At 52.9% G+C, this 20,715-nt stretch overlaps 1 protein-coding gene and 1 non-coding gene across 2 annotated transcripts; both read right to left on the bottom strand.

The window, feature by feature from the left end:
* Positions 1–3,083: 3,083 nt before the first annotated feature.
* On the bottom strand, positions 3,084–19,487 carry Kcnh4 (potassium voltage-gated channel subfamily H member 4). Its single transcript, XM_047544214.1, has 16 exons — positions 19,377–19,487; positions 17,315–17,548; positions 16,859–17,005; positions 16,615–16,742; positions 15,555–15,798; positions 15,077–15,234; positions 12,111–12,318; positions 10,443–10,637; positions 9,861–10,060; positions 7,886–8,135; positions 7,067–7,311; positions 6,474–6,512; positions 5,931–6,283; positions 5,554–5,660; positions 4,668–4,741; positions 3,084–3,479 (listed from the first exon to the last, which is right to left on the bottom strand). The coding sequence occupies exons 1-16, from the start codon at positions 19,450–19,452 to the stop codon at positions 3,084–3,086; spliced, it is 3,054 nt and encodes a 1,017-aa protein (XP_047400170.1). The 5' UTR covers positions 19,453–19,487.
* Trnaa-agc (transfer RNA alanine (anticodon AGC)) lies at positions 5,042–5,115 on the bottom strand. The gene has a single exon. It is a non-coding gene; the product is annotated as a tRNA-Ala (tRNA).
* Positions 19,488–20,715: the final 1,228 nt, after the last annotated feature.

Here is a 20,715-nt window from a genome sequence, read left to right as displayed (position 1 = left end):
GCATTGGAAGAGGGCAGAGGGATAGGAGAGACATGATATGTATGAAAATGTACACGAGGCCGTGTGTACCAGTCCTATGCACTCACTAACCCGGAGAAACCCCTGTTCATACTTCGCAGCCAAGCCAGTTCTAGGAGCCCGATTGTTGGAACATTCTGTGACAGGAAGCCTTGTAGGAAAAGTTTTTTGGTGGATACTAGGTGAGATCAAAGAGAGAGTTTCTGCCACCTCGCAGTCATAAAACCTCCTACTTTGGCGCGGCTTCCAGTGACACTAGGACCCCTGCTTCTCTCCACCCCAACTCAGAACCAGTTCTTCTCTCTGATACCAAATACAAAAAGAGACAATCTTAGCCCTGGCACTCTCCATCCATCAGTATGGACTGGAACCTTTTCCCCCACGGATCAGGACTATTTCTGCTTCTTCTGCTCCCCTCAATATGGATTAGGACCATTTCTGCTTCTGTTCACTCCCTACCTCCCAGCACAAGGCCAGTGTCTCCTCTGCTTTTTAAAAAAATATATTATTTTTAGTTATGGATGGACACAATACCTTTATTTTATTTATTTTTATGTGGTGCTGAGGACCCAGTGCTTCACATATGCCAGGCAAGTGCTCTACCACTGAGCCACAACCCCAGAGCGCCTCCTCTGCTTCTGCATCTCATCAGGGACATTACTCAAAATCAGTTTGGAGCCAAAGCCCACCCCAGACACTGTGGCCCTTGTGCCTATGACCCTGGCTAAAACAATCATATCCTGGAGCCTGAGCTGGAGAATCCAACTGGGACAACCCCCCACAAGTTTGTGCCCACACCTTGTTCCATCTGGTCTCCAGTCTTGTTTTTTATAACATCCATAACCTCCCCTCCCCCATCCCAACACTGATCATCAGAGAAGTGAAAGCTGAGAGAAAAGAGAGGGCTTAGGAGGGCAGAGGAGATGAGGTTGATTGAATTCCTAGCAGGTTTTTGGCTCCTCCCCTACAATGGCTCCTTATACAGGAGAGGTAGGGAGAGGTAGGGAGTCCCCTGAGCTTTTTCCAAGAGTGGCTGTGGGCCTGACCTAGTATGGTCCCTCCCATATACTGTGTGTTTGTGACTGTGACTGGGTGATGGGAAGGAGGGTGTATAGCAGGCCCTTGGGGACTCATTAAGGTTTCTCCCTCATCCCTGGGGTCCCTGGTGGCGTGAATATGGTGCCAAGTGGATTGGCTGGCGCCTTTACCCTTCCTAGAGACAGCAACAGGACCCTGGGGTATGGTGAGGAGTGACTGCTGGGTTGGCTCCTCCAAAGCCCTGGGGCTCTTAGATCAATCCCCAGAAACAAGCAGAGACACAACTACAAAAATAAAAGAGTTTATTTCCTATCCAAAAGTGAGCCCAGGGTGCTGGGTGGGAAAGGAAAGCTGAAGACCAGGGCAGGTTCTTGAGAAGTCCAGGTCCTAAGTGAGACCATGTGGACATGGGGAACAACAGGCTTGGCTGGAGTCTGGGGTTGAGGGCAGGATAGGGAGTGATGCTGGGAATGTTTTGCGTTGCTGGCAGCAGAAGAGACCACCTTGAGTGACAGCCTATAGAGAGACAGAAACAAAATTGACAGACCCAATCCCAGGGGTAGAAACAGACATTACTGGGCTCCCAAAACACCCACAGGGCACAGGGACTTTGGAATCCACTCTAAGGCAGGGAGTGCGAACTCAAATACACACAGAGACCAAACAAAGAATTCAAACAAGGGAAACTAACTGGGTTTCAGGAAATGATCAAGGAATTTAGGAACTGCTGTAATCCTAGCTACTCTGGAGGCCAAGGCAGGAGGATTACAAGTTTACGAACAGCCTCAGCAACTTAGCTAGACCTGGTCTCAAAATAAAATATAGAAAGGAGTGGGGATATAGTTTATGGTAAAGCACCCTGGATTTAATCCTCAGTACAGGAAAAAAAAAAAAGAAAAAAGAAATGTGGGGGCCACAATGAAATGGGGACTGTAGATACCATCTAAAGAGAACAGCAGCTACCAAACACCAGGTGATTACTGATTATTGCTAGATGGATTTTGGCTAAATGAGACCAGATGTCCTACTTTTTTTTTTTTTTTTTTTTTTTTTTGGTACCAGAGATTGAACTCAGGGGCACTCAACCACTGAGGCACATCCCCTGCCCTATTTTGTATTTTATTTAGAGACAAGATCTCACTGAGTTGCTTTGCACTTCACTGTTGCTGAGGCTGGCTTTGAACTCCTGATTCTACTGCTTCAGGCTCCTAAACTGCTGGGTTTACAGCCATGGGCCACCGCACCTGGCTGTTCTACAGTTTTTAGAGAAGCTGGAGTACTAGATTTTCATGTAATCTGTCTTGATTTTTAATGCGGGCAATTAATTTGTATTTTTGAGAAAAAAAAAAAAAGAAAGAAAGAAAGCTCCAAGAGCCAAAGAGTACACATCTGGGGCCATCATTTGGTCTCCTGTGTGTGCTATGGGATGAGGTGAGGTGAGCCCCTCCAGTCTAGGCCAATGGTAGGAGGTCAAAGGTGTTCTAGGGTGCTTAAATACCAACCAGAATCTCAAACCTAACCCTCTCGAAGTAACACTACACTCAGGGTCTCCAGCATAGGACCCAGGAATTGGGACATAGACCTCACAGTGTCACCGGGCTGTGTCCACAATGGAGTTCTACAATCTATCCCTCTTGCTGAGGCCTGGATTAGCCTCAGCCTCCATTTCCCAGGTTGGATCTGGGGCCCTTGCCCATCCCCACTGCTCCCCAATCTCTACCTGCCTCCAAGTCCTGGAGAGGAAGTAGGACATCTCATCTGCCCAGCCCAAAGGCACCACAGTCCATCTCATGCCTGCTGGATTCCACGGCCTCAGGTGGCTCCCCTCACAGAGGAAGACAGGGGAAGGTTTGAAAAGGGGAACAGGGTGGAGGTGACCACGCTTTGTTAAAAAGTCCAGAGAATCCAGAACCAACCAGACCAGCTGGTGGCTGCTGACCCCGAGGCAGGAGGCCAAGGGGCCCAGCTCCTCCCTGGATAGCAGGCAGCAATGCCCACCCCAGACAGGCCTGGGCCTGGGGCCGGGGTCAGTGGAATGTGTCTGACCTAGACTGGAAGCTTTGCCTCATAAGACTTGGGGTAGCAGGTGAAGCTTCTGGCACTGGGGAGGGTCCCAGAGGGTCAGGCTCTGAAGAATAGGGGGCCAACATGGAAGGTCTCAGGTTCATGGGGGCAGCCCCCATCTCCTCTGTCCCCACATTGGCCGGGCAGTGGACCTCAGCAAGCGTAGTATCCTGGAGGCTGTGTGGTGGTCCAGACACACAAGGAGAGATGCGTGGCGGCCTCTGCTGTGGATAAGGAGGGTACGGAGGCCAAGCTGAGACTGCTTGGTGGCCTGGGGGACCCAGCCTGGCCTGCAGCAGGCCCATCACGTGCCGCAGCTCCTGGCTCAGCTGAGACACCTCCTGGTTAAGACGGGAGATCTGTTGAAAACACAGCAAGTTGTTTCAGAGGTGCTACAACAATAATCAGGCACACCCCTCTCCCATACAGTTTGTAGAGCTTTTCAATCACAGATCAGGCCACCTTGGGAAGAAAGCAGGGAAGGGGTAATTTTGGACTAGAGGCAAATACCCCAGAAGGATTTTGAGCAGCACACATTGTGATATTATTCCCTCTCCCTTGCTTTTACAAGCAGTAGAAAAATGTGCTCATAGAGGCCACGCAGCTGTGAAGCAACAAACTCAGCAGGTGAGCCCATCACACATGCTCAAGTGTTTAGGCATCAATGCTTTTCAAAGTAATGAGTGCAGAATCCATTGAGAAACCTGTCAAAATGCAGATTTCTGGGCCCCACCCTAGACATTCCAAATTGGGTAAGGCCCAGGAATCTGCATTTTAATACATGGTTCTGATAGACACTCAGGTTTGGGAACCACTTGCCTAGAACTGAAGCAGTGGTCAGAAACAGAACTTGCTCTTAACCTTACAAAACAGGGGCTGGCCTCACCCAGGGCCCAGAACCCGCCCCAGTCCAGGCTCCACCCCTCTGGGGTGCCAGCTGTTTGTCAGAACCCAGGGAAAACAACTCCCAAGGGCTGGGTCTGTTCACTCTGTCATGATAGCACTGAAATCTCTTGGGGAGGAGGTAACACCTTGACATATAGGATCTGGACCCAGGTCCTCACGCCTGAAGACCTCTCAGCCTCCCTGTCCTCTGACCCCAGCATACACACAGCTGCTAGGCCCTCATTTCCCAGGGTTGGGTAAGGAAAACAGCTTGAGTGTCAGACTTAGTGGGATGGCCCCAGGTAGGAGAGAATCCCATGGAGCCCAGGGAGGTTGGAGAAGTCCTCTTTCTTTGCAGGCTGGAAACCCTGAGCCATCTGGAAAGGAGACCAACTGTTACTGAATATCTGTGATGTGCCAGGGACTAGACTAAGCTCCTACTACTCTCATCTCATCCTCATGACTCTGGGAAGAACATGTTATTATTTTTCCCATTTCTTAGGTGAGGAAAATGAAGTTCAGAGTGGTTATGTGACTCACCCAAGGTCATGCAGCTAATGTGACTTTTTGAACTCAGGCATCTGGCTCCAGAGCCAGACTTGCTTTTGTATTGAGCACTTTTCCAATTCAGGGTTGAAGGGGAGAAGCCAGCCCCAACCCACCTCCTGGTTCAGCCTGCAGACCTTTTCCTTCACCTCCTCAGCTTCAGTGGCCAGTTCCCGGTTGGGTCTGGTACCTGGGGGCAGAATGGGGTGAGGGAATGTAGGCAAGTTCAAGAAGCATGACTATCTGAACATACAGCTTAGACTGGACTCTTCTGTTACCCGGCAGGCAGGGAACAAGGAAGAGAAAGTTCTGGGGTCAGGGAGCTGGGAAACCTAAGTTCTTAGGCTGGTTGTGAGGACCTGTAATTTTCCCCACCCTCACCCCCTCTTCCTGCCCACTCCCACCCCCAGTTCTAAACATGGAGCTTCTCTGTCATCTGAGCACAATATCCCTCCAGTTTGCCTGCCTTTATGTCTTTTTTTTTTTTTTTTTGTGGTGCTGGGGATTGAACCCAGGGCCTTGTGCATGCTAGGCAAGCACTCTACCAACTGAGCTACATCCCCAGCCCCTGCCTTTATGTCTTTTAACAGTTATCCTGGTCCACCAAAGTCCTACCCACCCTTTAAGAAGCAACTCAAGTGTCCCCTCCTCTCCTACCATTATAGTCCTGTTCTTTTCTCAGTTGTAGAATTTAGCACCCCGTTCCAGAATCATTTATCTGTGTACACTGGTGTCTCCCCCACTAGAAGGAAGCTCCACAAAAGCAAAGACTAGGTCATGCGTCCCCAGTATGGCCCCTGGCACGTGGTTGGCCCCTGCTGCATGTGGGATGGATGGAGGGATGAATGGATGGGTGGATGTGAGTTTTGTTTTGTTTGTTTTTTTTTTTTTGGGGGGTGCTGGGGATCAAACCCAGGGCCTTGTGCTTGCAAGGCAAGCACTCTACCAACTGAGCTATCTCCCCAGCCCTGGATGTGAGTTTAAGTCACTGCTGTCCCTTACCTGTAGAGGGAGGCTGCAAGCGGGGTCTTGGGGGCTCAGCTCTCCTGCTGAACCGGAATGTAGGGGCCTCAGCTGTGCTGCCAGAGTCCTCAATGCCATCCACTATCCTGGGGATGGGGCAGTGCTCATCAGCCCCATGGGAAAGGCACACAGGCCAAAACAAAGCAGGCAGAGGGTGAATGGGGGCAGCAGAGCCAGGGAACTGGGAAGAGCAATGGTTAAAGCAGGACGGGGTTGCAAGCTGTGTGTGGAAGGATAGGGTGGGCAAATGGGGCAGAGATAGGAAGAAGCACTGGTTGAACACTAGGGATGGAGGCCAAAGAAGGTTCTGGAAGCCAGCAGGGATGTGGGAAAGGCAGGGGAGGCTGGCATCTCACCGGGGACTGAGGTCCGGAGGTCCAAAGGTTCCCACTGGGGGAATGAGAAGCTGGGGAGGCTTCCAGGCAGTAGGGCACCTGGGGGGGCCCTGAGGGGAGGGACTCTGGCCCCGGCCAGCCAGGGCAGGGGAAGTTGATGGGGACAGGGAAGGAGAGGAGACAAGGGCTGAGAATGGGGGCAGCTCTTCACCCAAAAGGCTGACCAAGGAACCCCGGGGCCGTGCTGGGCTGAGATTGGGCAGCAGGAGGGGCCGGCGGGGCCTGGAACCACCCCCAGGCTCCGTGCCACCCTCAGCCTCTGTGATGGATGGTAGAGTCTTGTCTGAGGAAGAGCCAAGGCTGTCCGAACGAGGCTATGGGCAGAGGGGGCAGCCAATGTCACAAGAAGGTGAACAACAGATCCCTTGACTAGGTGATCACTATACCACATGCTGCCCCCATTCCCTTTCCCTTCTCCCTGAACCAGAGAAGTCAAGGAAAGGAGGCCCCGCCCCCACCCCTCCCCAGAGCAACCTCACCCCCACCCAGGAAGGAAGGTGTTACCTGGGAGAGGCGAGGGGATCGGGAAAAACGGCTAAGACCCTGTGGGGACATGGTGGGGGGGTTCAAGTCAACTCCCACCTCCCTACTTCCCTAGTGCAGCCCCTCCTAGTCCCACCCAACAGGGTTAAGGGGTTGAGAATGTGGGGCCTTTCGGTAGAATTGAGTCAGGCACCACAAACTCTGACTTGGAGGAATCCTGAGTGGCAGAGACTGAAAAGTAGCAGAAGACAAAAGCCGAGAGTGTAAAATCCAGACCAGCCCAGCCCGAAACAAAGTGGGCTCAGGAGATGTTGGGACAACAGTGGAGAAGAGGAGGCCTCAGGGTGATGCCAGTCCAGGGAGGAATATGTGAGGGACTGTTCCCAAGGAGAGGGTCCTCAACAGGACATGGGCAGAGAGATGGTCCAGGGACTGGGCAATGGCCAATGGAGCAGTGGGCTTGGAAGATATTAAGCAGGTGAAGAGGGTGCGTGAGGTTGAGAAATGATGTTTTCAGGGTAGAGGGAGATGCATGAGGCTCTCTGGGGCTCGGGGAGGTCTGCTTGCAAGGAAGGGACCTTGGAGTGGGTGAAGGTCATAAGGGATCTACATACATTGGTGTCAGAACCCTGGCGCAGGTTGAAGGTGAGGTCCCGGGGCAGGCCGGCCCGAAAGGCAGCCCCATACTCAGGATACAGCCGCAGGACCTCAGCCAGCCCTCGGCTGCTCAGCTGCTGCAGGCCACAGTAGGTCAGTGCTTTCACGTCAGCGCTGGTCTTCAGCACGCAGCTTGAGCCTGGTCCCAACCCAGGCTCCTGCCCTGGCTCAGGGATATCTGCCCCAATCAGGTCCCCCTTCCCTGTGGGTAAGGGATGGGGACCGTCAGCTGGGGCAAAGGAACCAATAGGATATCAGTGGGAGGTACTCGACGGTTTTGGGGGATGCTCAGTGCATTTGAAAGATGATTGGAGGTGGGTCAATCAAGAGGATTGGTGGAGATAGTCAATGGAACTGAGAAAAAGTCAGTGGAGAATGACTGGTGATGTTGGGAGAAAATCAGTGGGGGTGAATTGAGCTGGAGAAATGATCATGAAGAATGGTTAGAGAGGTCAGTTAAAAAGAAAAGTCAATGGCATTTTGGGTCAACAGAGAAGGAGCAATGGAATTGGGAAATGGTACAAAGGGAAAGGATTGACTGACTTTAGGGGCAGCCATTGGAGAAAGATGGATAGGTTGAGGGATGGCCAAAGGGATTAGGAGAGAGTGGGTGGGGAATGCTCAAAAGGGACGGTAGTAGGCTGAAAGCACCAAGAGTGCTCCTCAACTGTGTTCCAGGTAGCCTTTGGAAGCATCCATTCCCTAGACTCCTGGCCATCCCCACGGCCTCTGGGGAAGGGTCCATGGTAGATGGTGGGTGATGGTGGGGTCCTCACCCAGAATGGCCAGCACCATGTTGTCTCGGAGCACCTCAAGCGACCCGGAACAGACGTAATAGTGTGCCTGCAGGGCATCCCCACAGCGCAACAGGTACTCGCCAGGAGCACAGAATGAGGTCTTGATGTGCAGGGAGAGGGCCCGCAGGCAGCCCCTGCTTGCTGCTCCAAACAGCGGTAGCTGCAGGATCTCCCGATTCAGGTGCATAGCAATGTCAGCTCTCAGCTCGTCTGGGAAGTCACGCAGTAACTGCATAAGGGGCATAGGTCATTCTGGCCATCCCCCTGCAACTACTATTTGAGTCTACAAATGTGCTGCATTGTCTCCAAGGCAAGAGTGCCAACTTGCCCTGTGCTTTGAAGTCACCCATTTCAGATCTTTGGGAGAATGTCATGTGTCTAACCTCAATGGTGCTTGCTATGATGACTTTCCAACCTCACTTCTAGGGCAGAAACCACGTCTTCTCCCTTTTAGCTACTGTAGATGGCTACCTACACACATTGGTCACTCGCTCATCTTGGTTACTGAACCACACAGAGTCAAGAGCCAACCCTGGTGGGTCAGGCTTCAACTGGAGTCAAGACACTAAGTCAGCTTTGCTCTTAAATTCTTGAGAACTTTGGGCAATCTATTTCCTCTCTCTGGGCCACGGTGTCTCCATCTGTAAAATGATTATGCTAGATCATTGAACATAATCGATGATCTCCTAGGGCCAAATTTATCATCCATATTTCTCTCCTCATATTATTGCCCCTTGTGGACATCTCCCTCTTGACCCCTCTGGGCTCCTTGAGGGATTCCCTCCCATTTCTCTTTTCACTTCTCTAGCCACCCCTTCCTTGTTTCCTACAAGGCTCCTTGCTTGGCCCATCTCTCAGCTCACTTCTCACTTGCCACAGTTTCCCTGCATCATGGCAACCAGTCCCTGACTTCCCCTCTATCTGTGAGCCCTGAGCCCCAATGCTGGGTCCAGACCTGTATTTCCAATTACCTGCTGGGCAACCTCCACCTGGATCTCCCACAGGCACCACGCCCTCTTCATGGCCTAAGCCTGGACTCTCACCTTCACTCCTAAGCTCAGTCTTCCTCCTGTAAAGCCTCTATCTCACCCTTCTGCCCAAGCCAGACAACCGAGAGTCACTGTGAGCTCCTCTTCGGCAACGACTGGAAACCACCCATTCCTAGGGACCCTTCCCTCAGAAGTACCTTACCAATTCATTCCCTTCTAAGTCCCAGTGCCATGACCAGCCTAAAGATTTAGCAGGATAAAATTTAAACTCAAGGTCATCCAGGTGCTGGAGCTACTGCCTCCCTAGCCCCAACTGACACTCCTTCCCCGCTCTCCCCAACAGCATTCACACACTCCTGAGGCCTCTCTCAACTACTTGCAGTTTCTTGAAGGAACGAACTCTGCTCTTTCACCAAGACTTTCTGCTCTGTGTTCCTATTTTCTTTTTCTTTTTTGCCTGGAATGGACTTCCTGTTAGCAGGCTGATTTCCTTCTTGTCCTTTATGATGTCCCCTCTTCTCAGTCACCTTCCTTTCTCTGGGCCCAGACCCAATGAGGGTCTTACTGCACCAACATCCCTCCTGGGCAGTACCAGCCACAGCCTGGTTTTCTGTTTACCCATCTCCCTTTGCCACCATTCTGGGGTCTCCCTGTGGTCAGGGGTTGGGTGTAATCATCTCTATCCTCCCTACCTCCTGCACTGAGTTAGGCCCAGAACAGGTGCTCAGGAAACATTGAGTGAATAGAGGATGGCATTAGTGCAGGCCAGAGATCCCTTTCAGCTCCCATATTCAAGTGCAAAGGAAAAGGGATTTGGACTCAGGTGGGTACAATGCCCTTGTGAAGCACACCTCCCCTCCCTGGGCCTTATTTGCCTCCATTCCAAACCTAGAGAGCAATGGCCCAGTTCCCACTGCACTGCCACATGTGGGACCTGGGGCCAGTCGGGAATCCCGGCGTACTACCTCGTTGGCATCGATGCCACTGTTGACCGCCCATGTGGTCTGGAAGTATTCGAGCATGCGCTGCTTGAGGGGGCGGGGCAGGCGGTGCACTCGGATGAAATCCTTAAGGTCCTTCATACGACTATGGTAGAGAGAGCGGCGCGAGTACATGCGCTGAATGATGGCTGTCACATTCCCGAACACCACGGCGTGCATCAGCGCTGCAGCAGTGATAGACAGTGTGTCAGGGTCGCCTCCCCCTGCTCTCACACCCATCCCACCCTAGACGGGTCTGGGGGTCCAGGAGAGCAGCAGGCTTCCGCATACTCAGTTGGTACTAGAGGCAGGGAATAGCAGGTGGTCCACAGAGGTGTCAGACCCAAAGTTCCTCCATGATCCCCCAATTCGATCATGGGGCTTTCCCATTGGCTCAAAAGAGGCCATGGCTGTTTGCAGACACAGTCCTGAGCGCTGAGCAAAGTCAGTGAAATGAATGCACCACGGTCTGGACCCAGGTGGACAGTTTTGCTGTCTCTGGGCCTCAGTTTCCCCATGCACACACCGGGATTCCAGGGACCCCAGGCATGGTGGGCCCGTCCTCACCACCAATGAGCATGGTGCAGATGGAGAAGATCTTCTCCGCATCAGTGTTGGCGCACACGTTACCAAAGCCCACGCTGGTGAGGCTGCTGAGCGTGAAGTACAGTGCCGCGATGTAGGCGCTGCGCCGCGATGGGCCGCCCGCTGAGCCGTTAACGTAGGGTACCTCCAGCCGCTTGCCTAGTTCATGTAGCCAGCCTGGGGGTGGAGGGATGGAGGGAAGCTGCGTTGCATGAGCAGCAGAGAACCAAGTCTCCCTGAGCTGCCTGTGCTTGACCTTGGGCAAGCATTTACAGAGGCAAAGGAAGGGGGGCCTTCTGTGAGGGTTGCCGCAGAAAATGTACAGAGCCGCCTGTGTCTGGGCATCGCCAGGGTGAACTGGCTACAATCGCAGTCCAAGGCTGTGACTGTTCAGGTGCCTTTTTTGTATTTTACTGTGTGCCTCCCTGCCATGGTTCAGTCTAGAGGGGAAAGAGAATTAAATAAATCATCACAGGTTTGAGGAGAGTTACTGAAGTATAGGCTGTGTTAAGAATTGTAACAGGAGGCTGGGGTTGTGGCTCAGTGGTAGAGCACTTGCCTAGCATGTGTGAGGCACTGGGTTCGATTCTCAGCACCACATACAAATAAATGAATAAAATAAAGGTCTATCAACATCTAAAAAATATGTTTTTAAAAAAAAGAATTGTAACAGATGAGGGAGAGCCAACCCAGGTGGCAGTTGGGGGTGTGGGTTCCTGGGGGTTACCTTAGGACAGGGTATTTTGCTTGAGACTGCAAGGAACAGAAAAGTCACCTAGGTGAAGAAGAGATGGGAGAGAAAAGAGGGCAGATCCCAGGGAGGACAGCATGTTCCAGGTCCAGAGAGAAAAGCACTAAGTCCTAGGTCCAGGAGGGAGGCCAGTGTGGCTGCACCCCAGAGAGCATGGGAGTAAACGAGGGCCATGGGGAGACGGGGTGTGGGGCTGTCCAGGGAGTGCACAGAGCGTGGACTTCATTTTGAGGGCAGTGGGGAGCCACTGGAAGAATCCAAGCCAGGGGTGTGGCAGGTCAGTATTGATTCTTGGGAGACCAGTTTGGCTTAGTGAGGAGGATAGTTGAAAGGGGCTGAGACATGGGCAGGAAGATCTGTAGGAGGCCATTGTAGAAACCAGGGGGGGCAAAAAATATGAAGAGAAAAGGCCAGATCCAAGGAATACTGAGAGGTTGTAACTGGCATGGTGGTCCAGGTGTGGGGGGAAGGAGAGGAAGGTGTCAAGGACAATTCCCCAGGATCTGACATGCCTTCCAGGGGGACACTGAGGGCTACCTCCTGGTCAGTGGTCATTAAGCCCGGATAAAGAAGAAGTGATGGGGACAGTCAAGCTTTTTCTGAACCTTTGCATGTGCCACTTCCCTTGGCCAAAATACACTCCCCTACCATCATATGTTTCCCACACTATGTTTTAGTCACCTATCACTGACCTTGCTTCCCTATTATGCTGAGGTTCCCCCAAAGGCAGAGCTCTTGACTTCAGACAAATATTCCCATGCCTGATCCAGAAGGATCTCAGGGTATTTTTGTTGGATGAATGGGGGATCATGGTTGGGGGAGGTGAGTCCTGGTGGAGGTACAAGTTTGGGGCTCAGGTAGGACAGGAGGGAAGTGAAAATCTGGGGTTGGTGGCTCACCAATGTCCCAGAGCAGCGGGTCATTGGCCTCCATCTCCCGGCGCCCGATGACATACCAAACGCAGGCCATCCAGTGGGCAAGGAGTGCAAAGACGGACATGAGCAGCGTGAGCACCACAGCGCTGCACTGCGAGTACCGCTCCAGCTTCTGCAGCAGTCGCAGCAACCGCAGCAGTCGCACGGTCTTCAGCAGGTGCACCAGCGAGGTCTGCAGGGGTGAGGGTGGTGCCACAGGAAGGTTGTCAGCAGGCACGCCTCCTCAGAGCCCTCACATAGCCCTGGGTCCCCTCCCAGGTCCTTCCCACCAGACACCCTGGAGCCAGGTGAGGTTGCAACAGGAAAAATATTCCTGATATCCAGAGAAAGTGGCCATGAAATGTAGTGGCGAAAAAATGATACAACTCATAGTCAGCCGCTCGGCAAGGTCTTCCTGTATATTCCAGGCACTCTGCTAAGCATTTGCCTTCTCATAAAAATACTTGTGCTTTTGATTCAATTATCATTGTTCCCAATTTGCTGATGAATAAAGTAAAGCTCTGAGAGGTTAATGATTTGTTCAGTGTCACAGACTGAGGAAAAAGGAGCTGGGACCCTGATATGGGCTGACTGACACCAAAGTGGGAGGGTTTGGTAGCCAGTCTGAATGATCTCTTCAAGGACCCTGCTCAAAGCTCCAGTGTCCCAGGCACCATCAACTGTGGGCAAGAGCTGGTTGTCACTGGTGGGCAATTGACACAGAAGCATGATTGGGTGGGAACAGGCAAGAGGTTTCAGGACTAGAAAAGGTTAGAGACCCTTCCCTCTGTGGATCAGCTGCAGATGACAAGGAGAGCAGGAACTGGGGGATCCTGGGCTAAACTAGAGGTGGATGGAGCCAGTGGCTCTTAGGAAGGATCCTGTGAGCATTCACTAATATTAATAAAATATTAATAAAATATAATAAAGTGCTATTTTTCCAGTAGTATCGATGCTTGAACCCAGGACCTACCACTGAGCTGCATCCCAGCCCCCAGATTCCTATTTTCATTGCAACAATTAATACTTCAATTAGCTCTTCCAATCTTGGAGATAAGGAGCAGGTGGGGGGCTCATTTTGTGGGTGGGGGCAGCTTGGCAGCTAGAGCTGGAGGCTCTGGGGACATGACATGAAGACCCTATTGCCTCAGCAGGGACCTCCAGGAGCATTCCCTACAGCCCTGGCCCTACATTACTCCTGAACCACCTCATGTCATTTTCTCTCATTTTAGGTGAAGGAATTGGAAAGGAGTTGGCCTTGGTTCCCCCCTGTGAACCATGGGTTCTCCCCACCCCTGAGAGTTCCTGGCTCCAACTTTGAGTCCTTCAGGGATTCTCCCTGTCACCGACCTTTGGGCCCCACACCCTTAGGTATCCTCCTCTCATTCTCCTCAATCTGGAATGTCCCTGGTTTAACTCTGACTCTGTTGGTACGGACGCCTCATCTATTACTGCTGTTACCTCTCTCTGGTCCCCAGCATTGATTCTCATCTCCCCTAAGCCACTCACTTGAGTACCCGGGTTACCTGAGAGTCAGGTATACCAGACTACTAGACTAGGAGTCCAAAGTCCTGGTTCTAATCTCCTGCCTGCCACTGCTAACTGTGTGACCTCCAGCAAATCACTTAACCTCTCTGAGCTCTTCATCAACACCTGGAGAAGACAGATAAGAGAATCTTCCCTGAAGAGTTACAATGAGGCTCTGATTTGATGATGTGAGTGAAAGTAGTGAGTTCTAAATGCTCCCTAAGGTACCTGAGGAAAGAGGACTGTGAGATAAGGGCAAGGGCTCCTGCAGCCCTGGCTTTCCCCTAAGGACAGCCATCTGCCAGGCTGACACTGCCTGGTGGGCAAAGAGGGGTGGGTGCATGCCTGGGGATGGGTAGGGAAACCCTGTTTAGAATGGCCGGGGCCTTGGGGAGACTTACACACGCACACACGTGTGTAGGAGCATGCACACACATGTGCACCGCCAGGAGAAGAGGCCCACAGCCCGTTGGCGGCTAGTTAAATCCGGCTGCGTGTAGGTGGTTTCCTGCTATAGCTGAGTGCAGCGGGGAGAGCGCACAGGGAAGCTGCTCTCCACCTCCCCTTCCAACAGCCAAGGGGGGCCTGGGGACACAGGGTGGGACTGCTCACCTGGAGTCAAGAAGGCCTACTATCTGCTGACTGGGTGCTTGCCAACCCCCTAGGGCATCTCCAGGCGGTCCCAGGTGAGGACACAGGTCCTGGAATGCTGTGTCTCCACGCGCAGCCCAGAGCCTCTACCTCCTAGGCTTGACTTACTGCACTCCCCCCAACTGCTTTCTCTCCTCATCTCCTGCCAGCCAAATCCTACTCACACCTCCCTCAGGAACCCTGCCTTCCCAGACCACCCCAGCCTCTGCCCAATGGGTGCTTCTGCCTCCCAAGCACTGGCCGGATTTCAGATCATTTTTGCACAGGCTCATGTTCCATCCCGGATCTCCAAGGTCAGCCCAGTTCCCATGCAGCAATACCTGGCAATACCTCCACTCCTACTCCCATTCACCTTTTCTGTCCCTGATGTCTCCCTTACCCACATGGGGACTTGGAGGCTAAATCCTCATCCCTTTTTCCCACAGTGACCATGCCCCACATAGTGCTTTGCAGACAGCTAAATGCTCATCATTTGTTTGTTAAATAAAAAATGTGAAAAGTACCACTCATCTGGCATCAGACCAATGCCGCCTTGGTAGCCATAGTTAGCTTTTCATTTGTCTCAGCTTCCCTCAAAGATTGTGAGCTGAGCTCTCCAAAAGCAACGACCCTCTCAGATCCTTCCCAGTACCCGGCCTCATACCTATGGCAGGTGCCTGCCGAAAGTTTGCAGATGGGTTGATGGGAAGGACTACATCTGGGTTGGGGGTTGATGCTCTAATGGAAGATGCTATGTAGAGGCTAGGGCATATGGTGGGATGAGGGTTGCTCACCACGGTGATGTTGAAGACATAAAGCAGGTCAAAGGGCAGAGCAGCAATAAGATCCACAAAGAACCAGGTGGCTAGGTAGTGGAGGCCGATGGAACGAGGAGCAGAGATCACCTGGCCAGATTGGGACACATAGGTGGTACGGAAGTTCAGGATGATATCTGAGGGTACAAGAGATTGTTACTAAGCAGCCTTGGTCTGCAAACTCAGGTCAGGGGATCAAGGAGCTCAGTAAGCTGGGAAAGAGCCTTGGAGACTACAATACACAGGAAGAAGCAGGAATGGAGAAAGATTGGGTTCTGGATTGTCCTTAGGGAGGAGAGGTCACAAGGCTGAAGGCTATCAGGGACAGGGCACATAGGCCAATGAAAGACCCAGAAAGGGATAAGTCTGGGTCCTGCAGGCCCATGTTGGAGGGAGGTTGGACTGAAATGGGTCCCCACAGCCCACCCTCCAGGGTCAGCAGGGCAGGGGGTCTGACCCAGAATGAAGAGCATCTCCACAGCGATGTCACTGACAAGGGTGTGTCGTGAAGTGATGGGAGTGTCGTCATCATCCGAGAAGCAGACATTGTAGGGGACGGTGACCGCAACGTAGAAGGTGGCAAGGAGGATGAGGCCATCCCAGACAGCCTTGGGGACGCTGTAGTGGAGGAGGAGGCAGCGGGACCCCCCCACGGAGGCCACCTTGTACTCAGGCACTGATGGCTTTGGCTCAAACACGTTCTAAAGGGAGAGGGTGGCAGTTGGGGACTCTTAGGGGGAAAAGGAGCCAAGGCTAGGGAAAGGGAAGGGCAAGGGATAGGGTAAGAGGGTGGAGGTATTGCAAGGGCAACCATGAGAGTCTGAGATAGAAAGTGTGGGAGAGGGGTTCTGAGGCTGGCACCTGATATTTCCTTCTCTCCCCTAAGCTACTGCCCAGACCCTCGTTTTAACCAGTCATATTTTATGGGGAGTATCTCAAGGGTTGACCCTCACCCTGCTTGAGAAGGAGGTTATGACAAATCAGACACAAGCCCTAGTTTAAGGGGGTCATTAATTCTCCCCAGAATCCTCCTGGGTTCTGGGATCCTGGTGGGCGACAGACATGTCCCAGGGGGAGGGGATGCTAGCACCACCCACCACACTCCCAAGAGCGTTAACAGACTACAGAGAGGAGACTCCAACCCTGGCTTTGTCAGGATCTTTGGAGGTGGTGCAGAGGGCAAGATGCCAGCCCCACAAAAATGGGGGCTTTCTCCCTGGAACCGCAGCAGCTTGTGATTTAACCATCTCCCCATCCTGCCCAGTGATGTAACCTCATTGTTCAGGGTTAGATGATGTAATGACTGCTAGAGCCTCACCCCTGTCACATCACCAGAGCAATGTCAACCCCTAAGGAAGCAAGGAGGTGAGGGGGACTATGGGATAGATCTGAAGGGAACAGGGTGGACAGAGAAATGAGCTAAAAGAGGGAGACTCTGCAGACAGGGAAACGGGGAGAAAGTAGCAAGGACTCAAGACTGGATGACTTGGGAGATGGTGGATGAGGATGGGACTCACGTTATTGGCCTTTATGCTTCCCTGGCCCCTGCGACCAAAGTGACCAGTCAGTCGGTGTAGGACAGTACGGCTCTGCCTCTTGGTGGACTGAAGTTTTGAGCTGGCTCCCCTCCTACCAAGGGAGTTTTCTGTTGGGAAGAAAGGCATGGAGAAAGGTTGGGACACATCTCAGGACGCTGTGTGGGAGAGGTCTTGTGTGACCTTAGGCAAGGACTTCATGCCTCCTGCCCAGGCTTGCAGTTACCATGATTACTGTCCCCATGGGCTCCTGGAGGGCCAAGTCCTGGGCCTCCACTTTGAGTGATGTCCTTGAAGGAAAAGAGGAATAGCACGACTTCCCCCATCTCATTCTTGATGGGCATCATGTCCAGGAGGCACCAAAAGGCTGAGCCTGTGGGCATGGAGAGAGGGAAGGAGGAGTGAGCAGCCTCATGCCACACCTTTCTTTCTGGAACCCTTGGTTACTGGACATAGTCAAAGGCCTTGGCAAAGGTTTGGAGGTAGAAGGAACCCCAGAGATTTTGTCAGCTAATTTTTTCATTTTCCAGATGGGGAAACAAAGGCCCAGAGAGGGTTAGGCATGAACTCAGTCCCATAGTCAGCTTGTGGCAGAATACAGATGAGCACCTAGGCTTCTACTATGTCCAGTGCACCCAGGATGAGGTCTGAGCAGGGCTGCAGGGCAGGTTGGGCCTCTCACCATCCTTTCTATAGAAGCAGATTTCAGCTCGGTGCTCCTGGTGGCCCTCCAGGGCTTTGTGCAGCCTCTGCAGGGCTGGCTCACTGGTTTCTGGGCCATAGAGGAACCGACAGCTGCAGGTTTTCTGCATGACCTCAGTACGGCCGTAGCCTGTGAGCTCACAGAAGCCGTCAGAGCAGTAGACAATGGGAAAGCCTCGTGGGCCCTGTGCGTTGGCCAGAAGGAAGTTGCTGTCTGTGGAAGGTAAAGATCAATGTCAGTCCAGGTCAGGAGACAAGCTAAGTTTCAGATGGGCAGCAGCTCCCCCAAGTTGTGGTCAGGGGTCACTGAGTCGGAAGCTTCTTGGGCTTCCATGTGGTTCCTGATCCCGCTTTGGGATACTCTGAAATAAGGAGAAGAGAAAGAGCAAATGGACAAATACTCAAGCATAGAAATGACTAGAAGGTTGGAGAAGAAATCCAAAGAGGTCATATGGTCCATCCCCCTGCCTTCAAGCCATTGAGTTGTGACTGTAGAAGGCAGTTTAGCATGATGAGTAAGAGCATGGGCTCCAGTAACCTTACCTGCCACTTACTGACTGTGACCTGGGATAATTACATATCCTGTGCCTCAGTTTCTTTATTTGCAAAGTGGGGCACAATGTACCTTCCTTGAATGGTTGTTGTGAGAGTTACATCAATTAACTTGGGGAGGACATGCCCTGGCATTTAGTAAGTGCTACTGTGAGAAGGTAAAACGATTCCCCCTCATTCGCTCAGCTTTGGAAGGACATCCATAGCCACCATCCTGTCATTTTATTATAGTGAGCAGGGCAAAGATTCTGATGACATCACACCCTTTTATGGTTAGGAAGCCAAAAGGTAGAAATTTTCCAAACTCACAAATTTCCTTAGTGTGGGGGTAAGGCAGTGATGAGAAGTGTCCTCATTCCTGTCTTCCAGGAAAGGCCCACTTTTAAGCATTCTTTTAGCTATTTTCAGGGGATCTGTCCCCACAGCTCAAAGTCAGACTGAAGGGGGCATTGAGAGTGGCATTCCAGCAATCCCCAGCAGCAGAACCTGAGCTGGCCTGCTCCTGCTCCAGTGGGTGGGAGGCTGTGGGTCATCCAGGGACACACTCATTTGAGGGATGGGGCCTAAGACACAGCTAGTTCTGGGGTCTTAGGAAAGGTGACTTTCAGGGGGTGGGATGGCTGACGGGGACACTGAGGGTGCCTGGGAGGCACTGGGCCCTGGGCGCAGCCTCCTTCTTCCATCCCAGGGCCCGTTGCCTCGGTGATGGGCGCTATGGAAACAAGGAAGGTGTGGGGGGGGGAGGCGGGTAGGGCACTGGCGGCTCGATTTCCGCCCTCGGGTACCGTTCCGCCACCCTTCTGATCCCGGCCAGGGTTACTGAGGCAGGCAGGGGGAGATCTCTGGGCTTCAGTGTAGGGAGAGGGAATGGCGGGAGAAGAGGCCGGGGAAGGAGTTGTGTGGCTGTCCAAGGTGCTGAACCTTGGCACCCAAGCTCGGGAAGGAGAGCTGGGAGTTCCCTCCGTCGCAAGGACCGCCCCCTCCCGCCTCACCCACCTCTGACACAGATGCCCCACGATTTGGAGGCGTGTGACCTTAATCCAGGCTAGGCCCTGCCGAAGTCTGATCTTTTCTCCTTTTTAAAATTTTTCCCTGGGGGAAAGGGAACTGGAATCGTTTAGGAGTCTTCTTTAGAACGCCTGGCCACTTCGTCTCACCTCCAGGTCTCAACTACCTCCATACACGCCCCCAGCACAGTTCTGCCCGGAAGTGGAAGATTCTCAAATCCCCTCCTCAGTTTTGCCGCACGAAGAGCCTCTGGTGTCTCCAGTCACACCCCCTAACCTTGACTCTCCCACCTCCCCGAGCTCTGGGCCCTTCCCCTCCTCCCCTCGAAGGGCGCTCCGCGCCCTGTTCCTTTACCACGACTCCAGGAGTTCCTAGACCTTTAACCATTCTCCTCGAATTCACCACATCCAGGAGACCCGACCTGGCCCTAAGGATACTTGACCCCCAGCTTGAACCTCCAGCCGCAGCCTCGCCCCACTCACGCGTGCCGTCAAAGCGGGTGGCGATGGTGTCCAGGAAGGTGTTTTGCGGGGCCAGCAACCCCTTCATGACCGGCATGGCCTCGGGGTGAGGGTTCGAGGCGCTGCGCTGGAGAGCGTTCAGCGCGGCCGGGCCGGAGGGGGCGCGCTGCTGGCGGGGCCGGGGCACCCCATGCGCCCGCCTGCCTCCTTCCCTCCCTCTCGCCGCCGATGCCGCAGCAGCTGCCTCTCTGCTCAGAACCCAGTAGCTCTGAGCTTCGCTTGGCGCCGCCTCGGTTCCCCCCACCTCCCTGAGGGTCAGGTTCTTTCCCCCGGGCTTGGCCCGCTCCCGCCACGTGGCCCCACACTGGGAGGGGCCGCCAGCGATACCAGCACCCCTCCTCCCAGAGGGGAGCGGCCCACGCGTGTCTCTCGGGGAAAGAATTGGAGACACGCCCACTGGGGGGGGGGGGAGGCCAGAAATGGTGGGGCAGGGCTTGGTTGGCAGACACGCCCTCCTGCCAGGGTAGCCACGCCCCCACGCGTGGTTCCCTGGCTGCTCTGGTGGCTCCACCCCATGGGTTTCCCCCGCGTGCTGCCCACGCTGGGGCTGGTATCTGATTCACAGTGCCGCCTGCCGGAGTTGGAATATTTCGCAGCATTCCCAGCCCATTTGCACTCCAGTGTTAGATAGCCAGGGTTAAGAGGCTAGTTTTGTGGATGGGATAATTTGGAACCCCAACTCCTAGAAAACACAAGCAGCTCTTGCCTTCTGCCTCAGTTTGCGTAGGGCACTCTGGCAAACTCTATTTCTGAGCACAGCGGGCTAGAATGAAAAGAGTTTTGGAGTCTACCACGTAGAATCATAGTCTGGCCACTGATTGTGTGACAATCTTTCCTAGACTCGTTTTCCGCATCTGTAAAATGGAGCTAATAATTCTTACCTTATGCAGTTATTGTGACCATTTTATAGTTTCATGCCTATCATTGGCACAAAATAAATGTCTTAAAGGGGAATGGCCTCTTGTTCTCCCTCTTTTTACAGTCCTGATTTAACCCACTTTCCTCTGCTGTCTTTCGGGTGGAAGAGAGTCTGGGAGGCAAGTTAGGAACAGTCAAAGGTAGTTTTGAAGTGTGAAACAGAGTCATGGTTTGCAAATCTTCAAGAGTGCACAAGTGAAAAAAAAAAAAAAAAAAAGTCTTTCTTTAGTGCCAGGGATTGAACCTATGGCCTATGCATATGCTAGGCAAGCACTCTACCACTGAACTACATCCCAGCCCCTGAATTAGTGTCACTAAGCAGAAAATTATTGGGGCAGCTGAGCTCTATGGCTGAGCGTGCTTGCTTCCTGGAACAAAACAG

Source organism: Sciurus carolinensis, chromosome 3 (assembly GCF_902686445.1).
Source record: "Sciurus carolinensis chromosome 3, mSciCar1.2, whole genome shotgun sequence".
Taxonomy (NCBI): Eukaryota; Metazoa; Chordata; class Mammalia; order Rodentia; family Sciuridae; genus Sciurus; species Sciurus carolinensis.
Note: the sequence above shows the minus strand (reverse complement) of the source record. Positions and strands in the feature narration are given on the sequence as shown.

Coding starts and splice junctions, on each gene's coding strand:
- Kcnh4 (XM_047544214.1), bottom strand. CDS start 19,452: ATGCCGGTCATGAAGGGGTTGCTGGCCCCGCAAAACACCTTCCTGGAC. Junction 6,513..7,066: donor GCCAGGGTTCTGACACCAAT/GTATGTAGATCC, acceptor ATGTCCCCACAG/GGTCTTAGCCGTTTTTCCCG. Junction 5,661..5,930: donor CCTCCGGACCTCAGTCCCCG/GTGAGATGCCAG, acceptor CCCCATCCCCAG/GATAGTGGATGGCATTGAGG.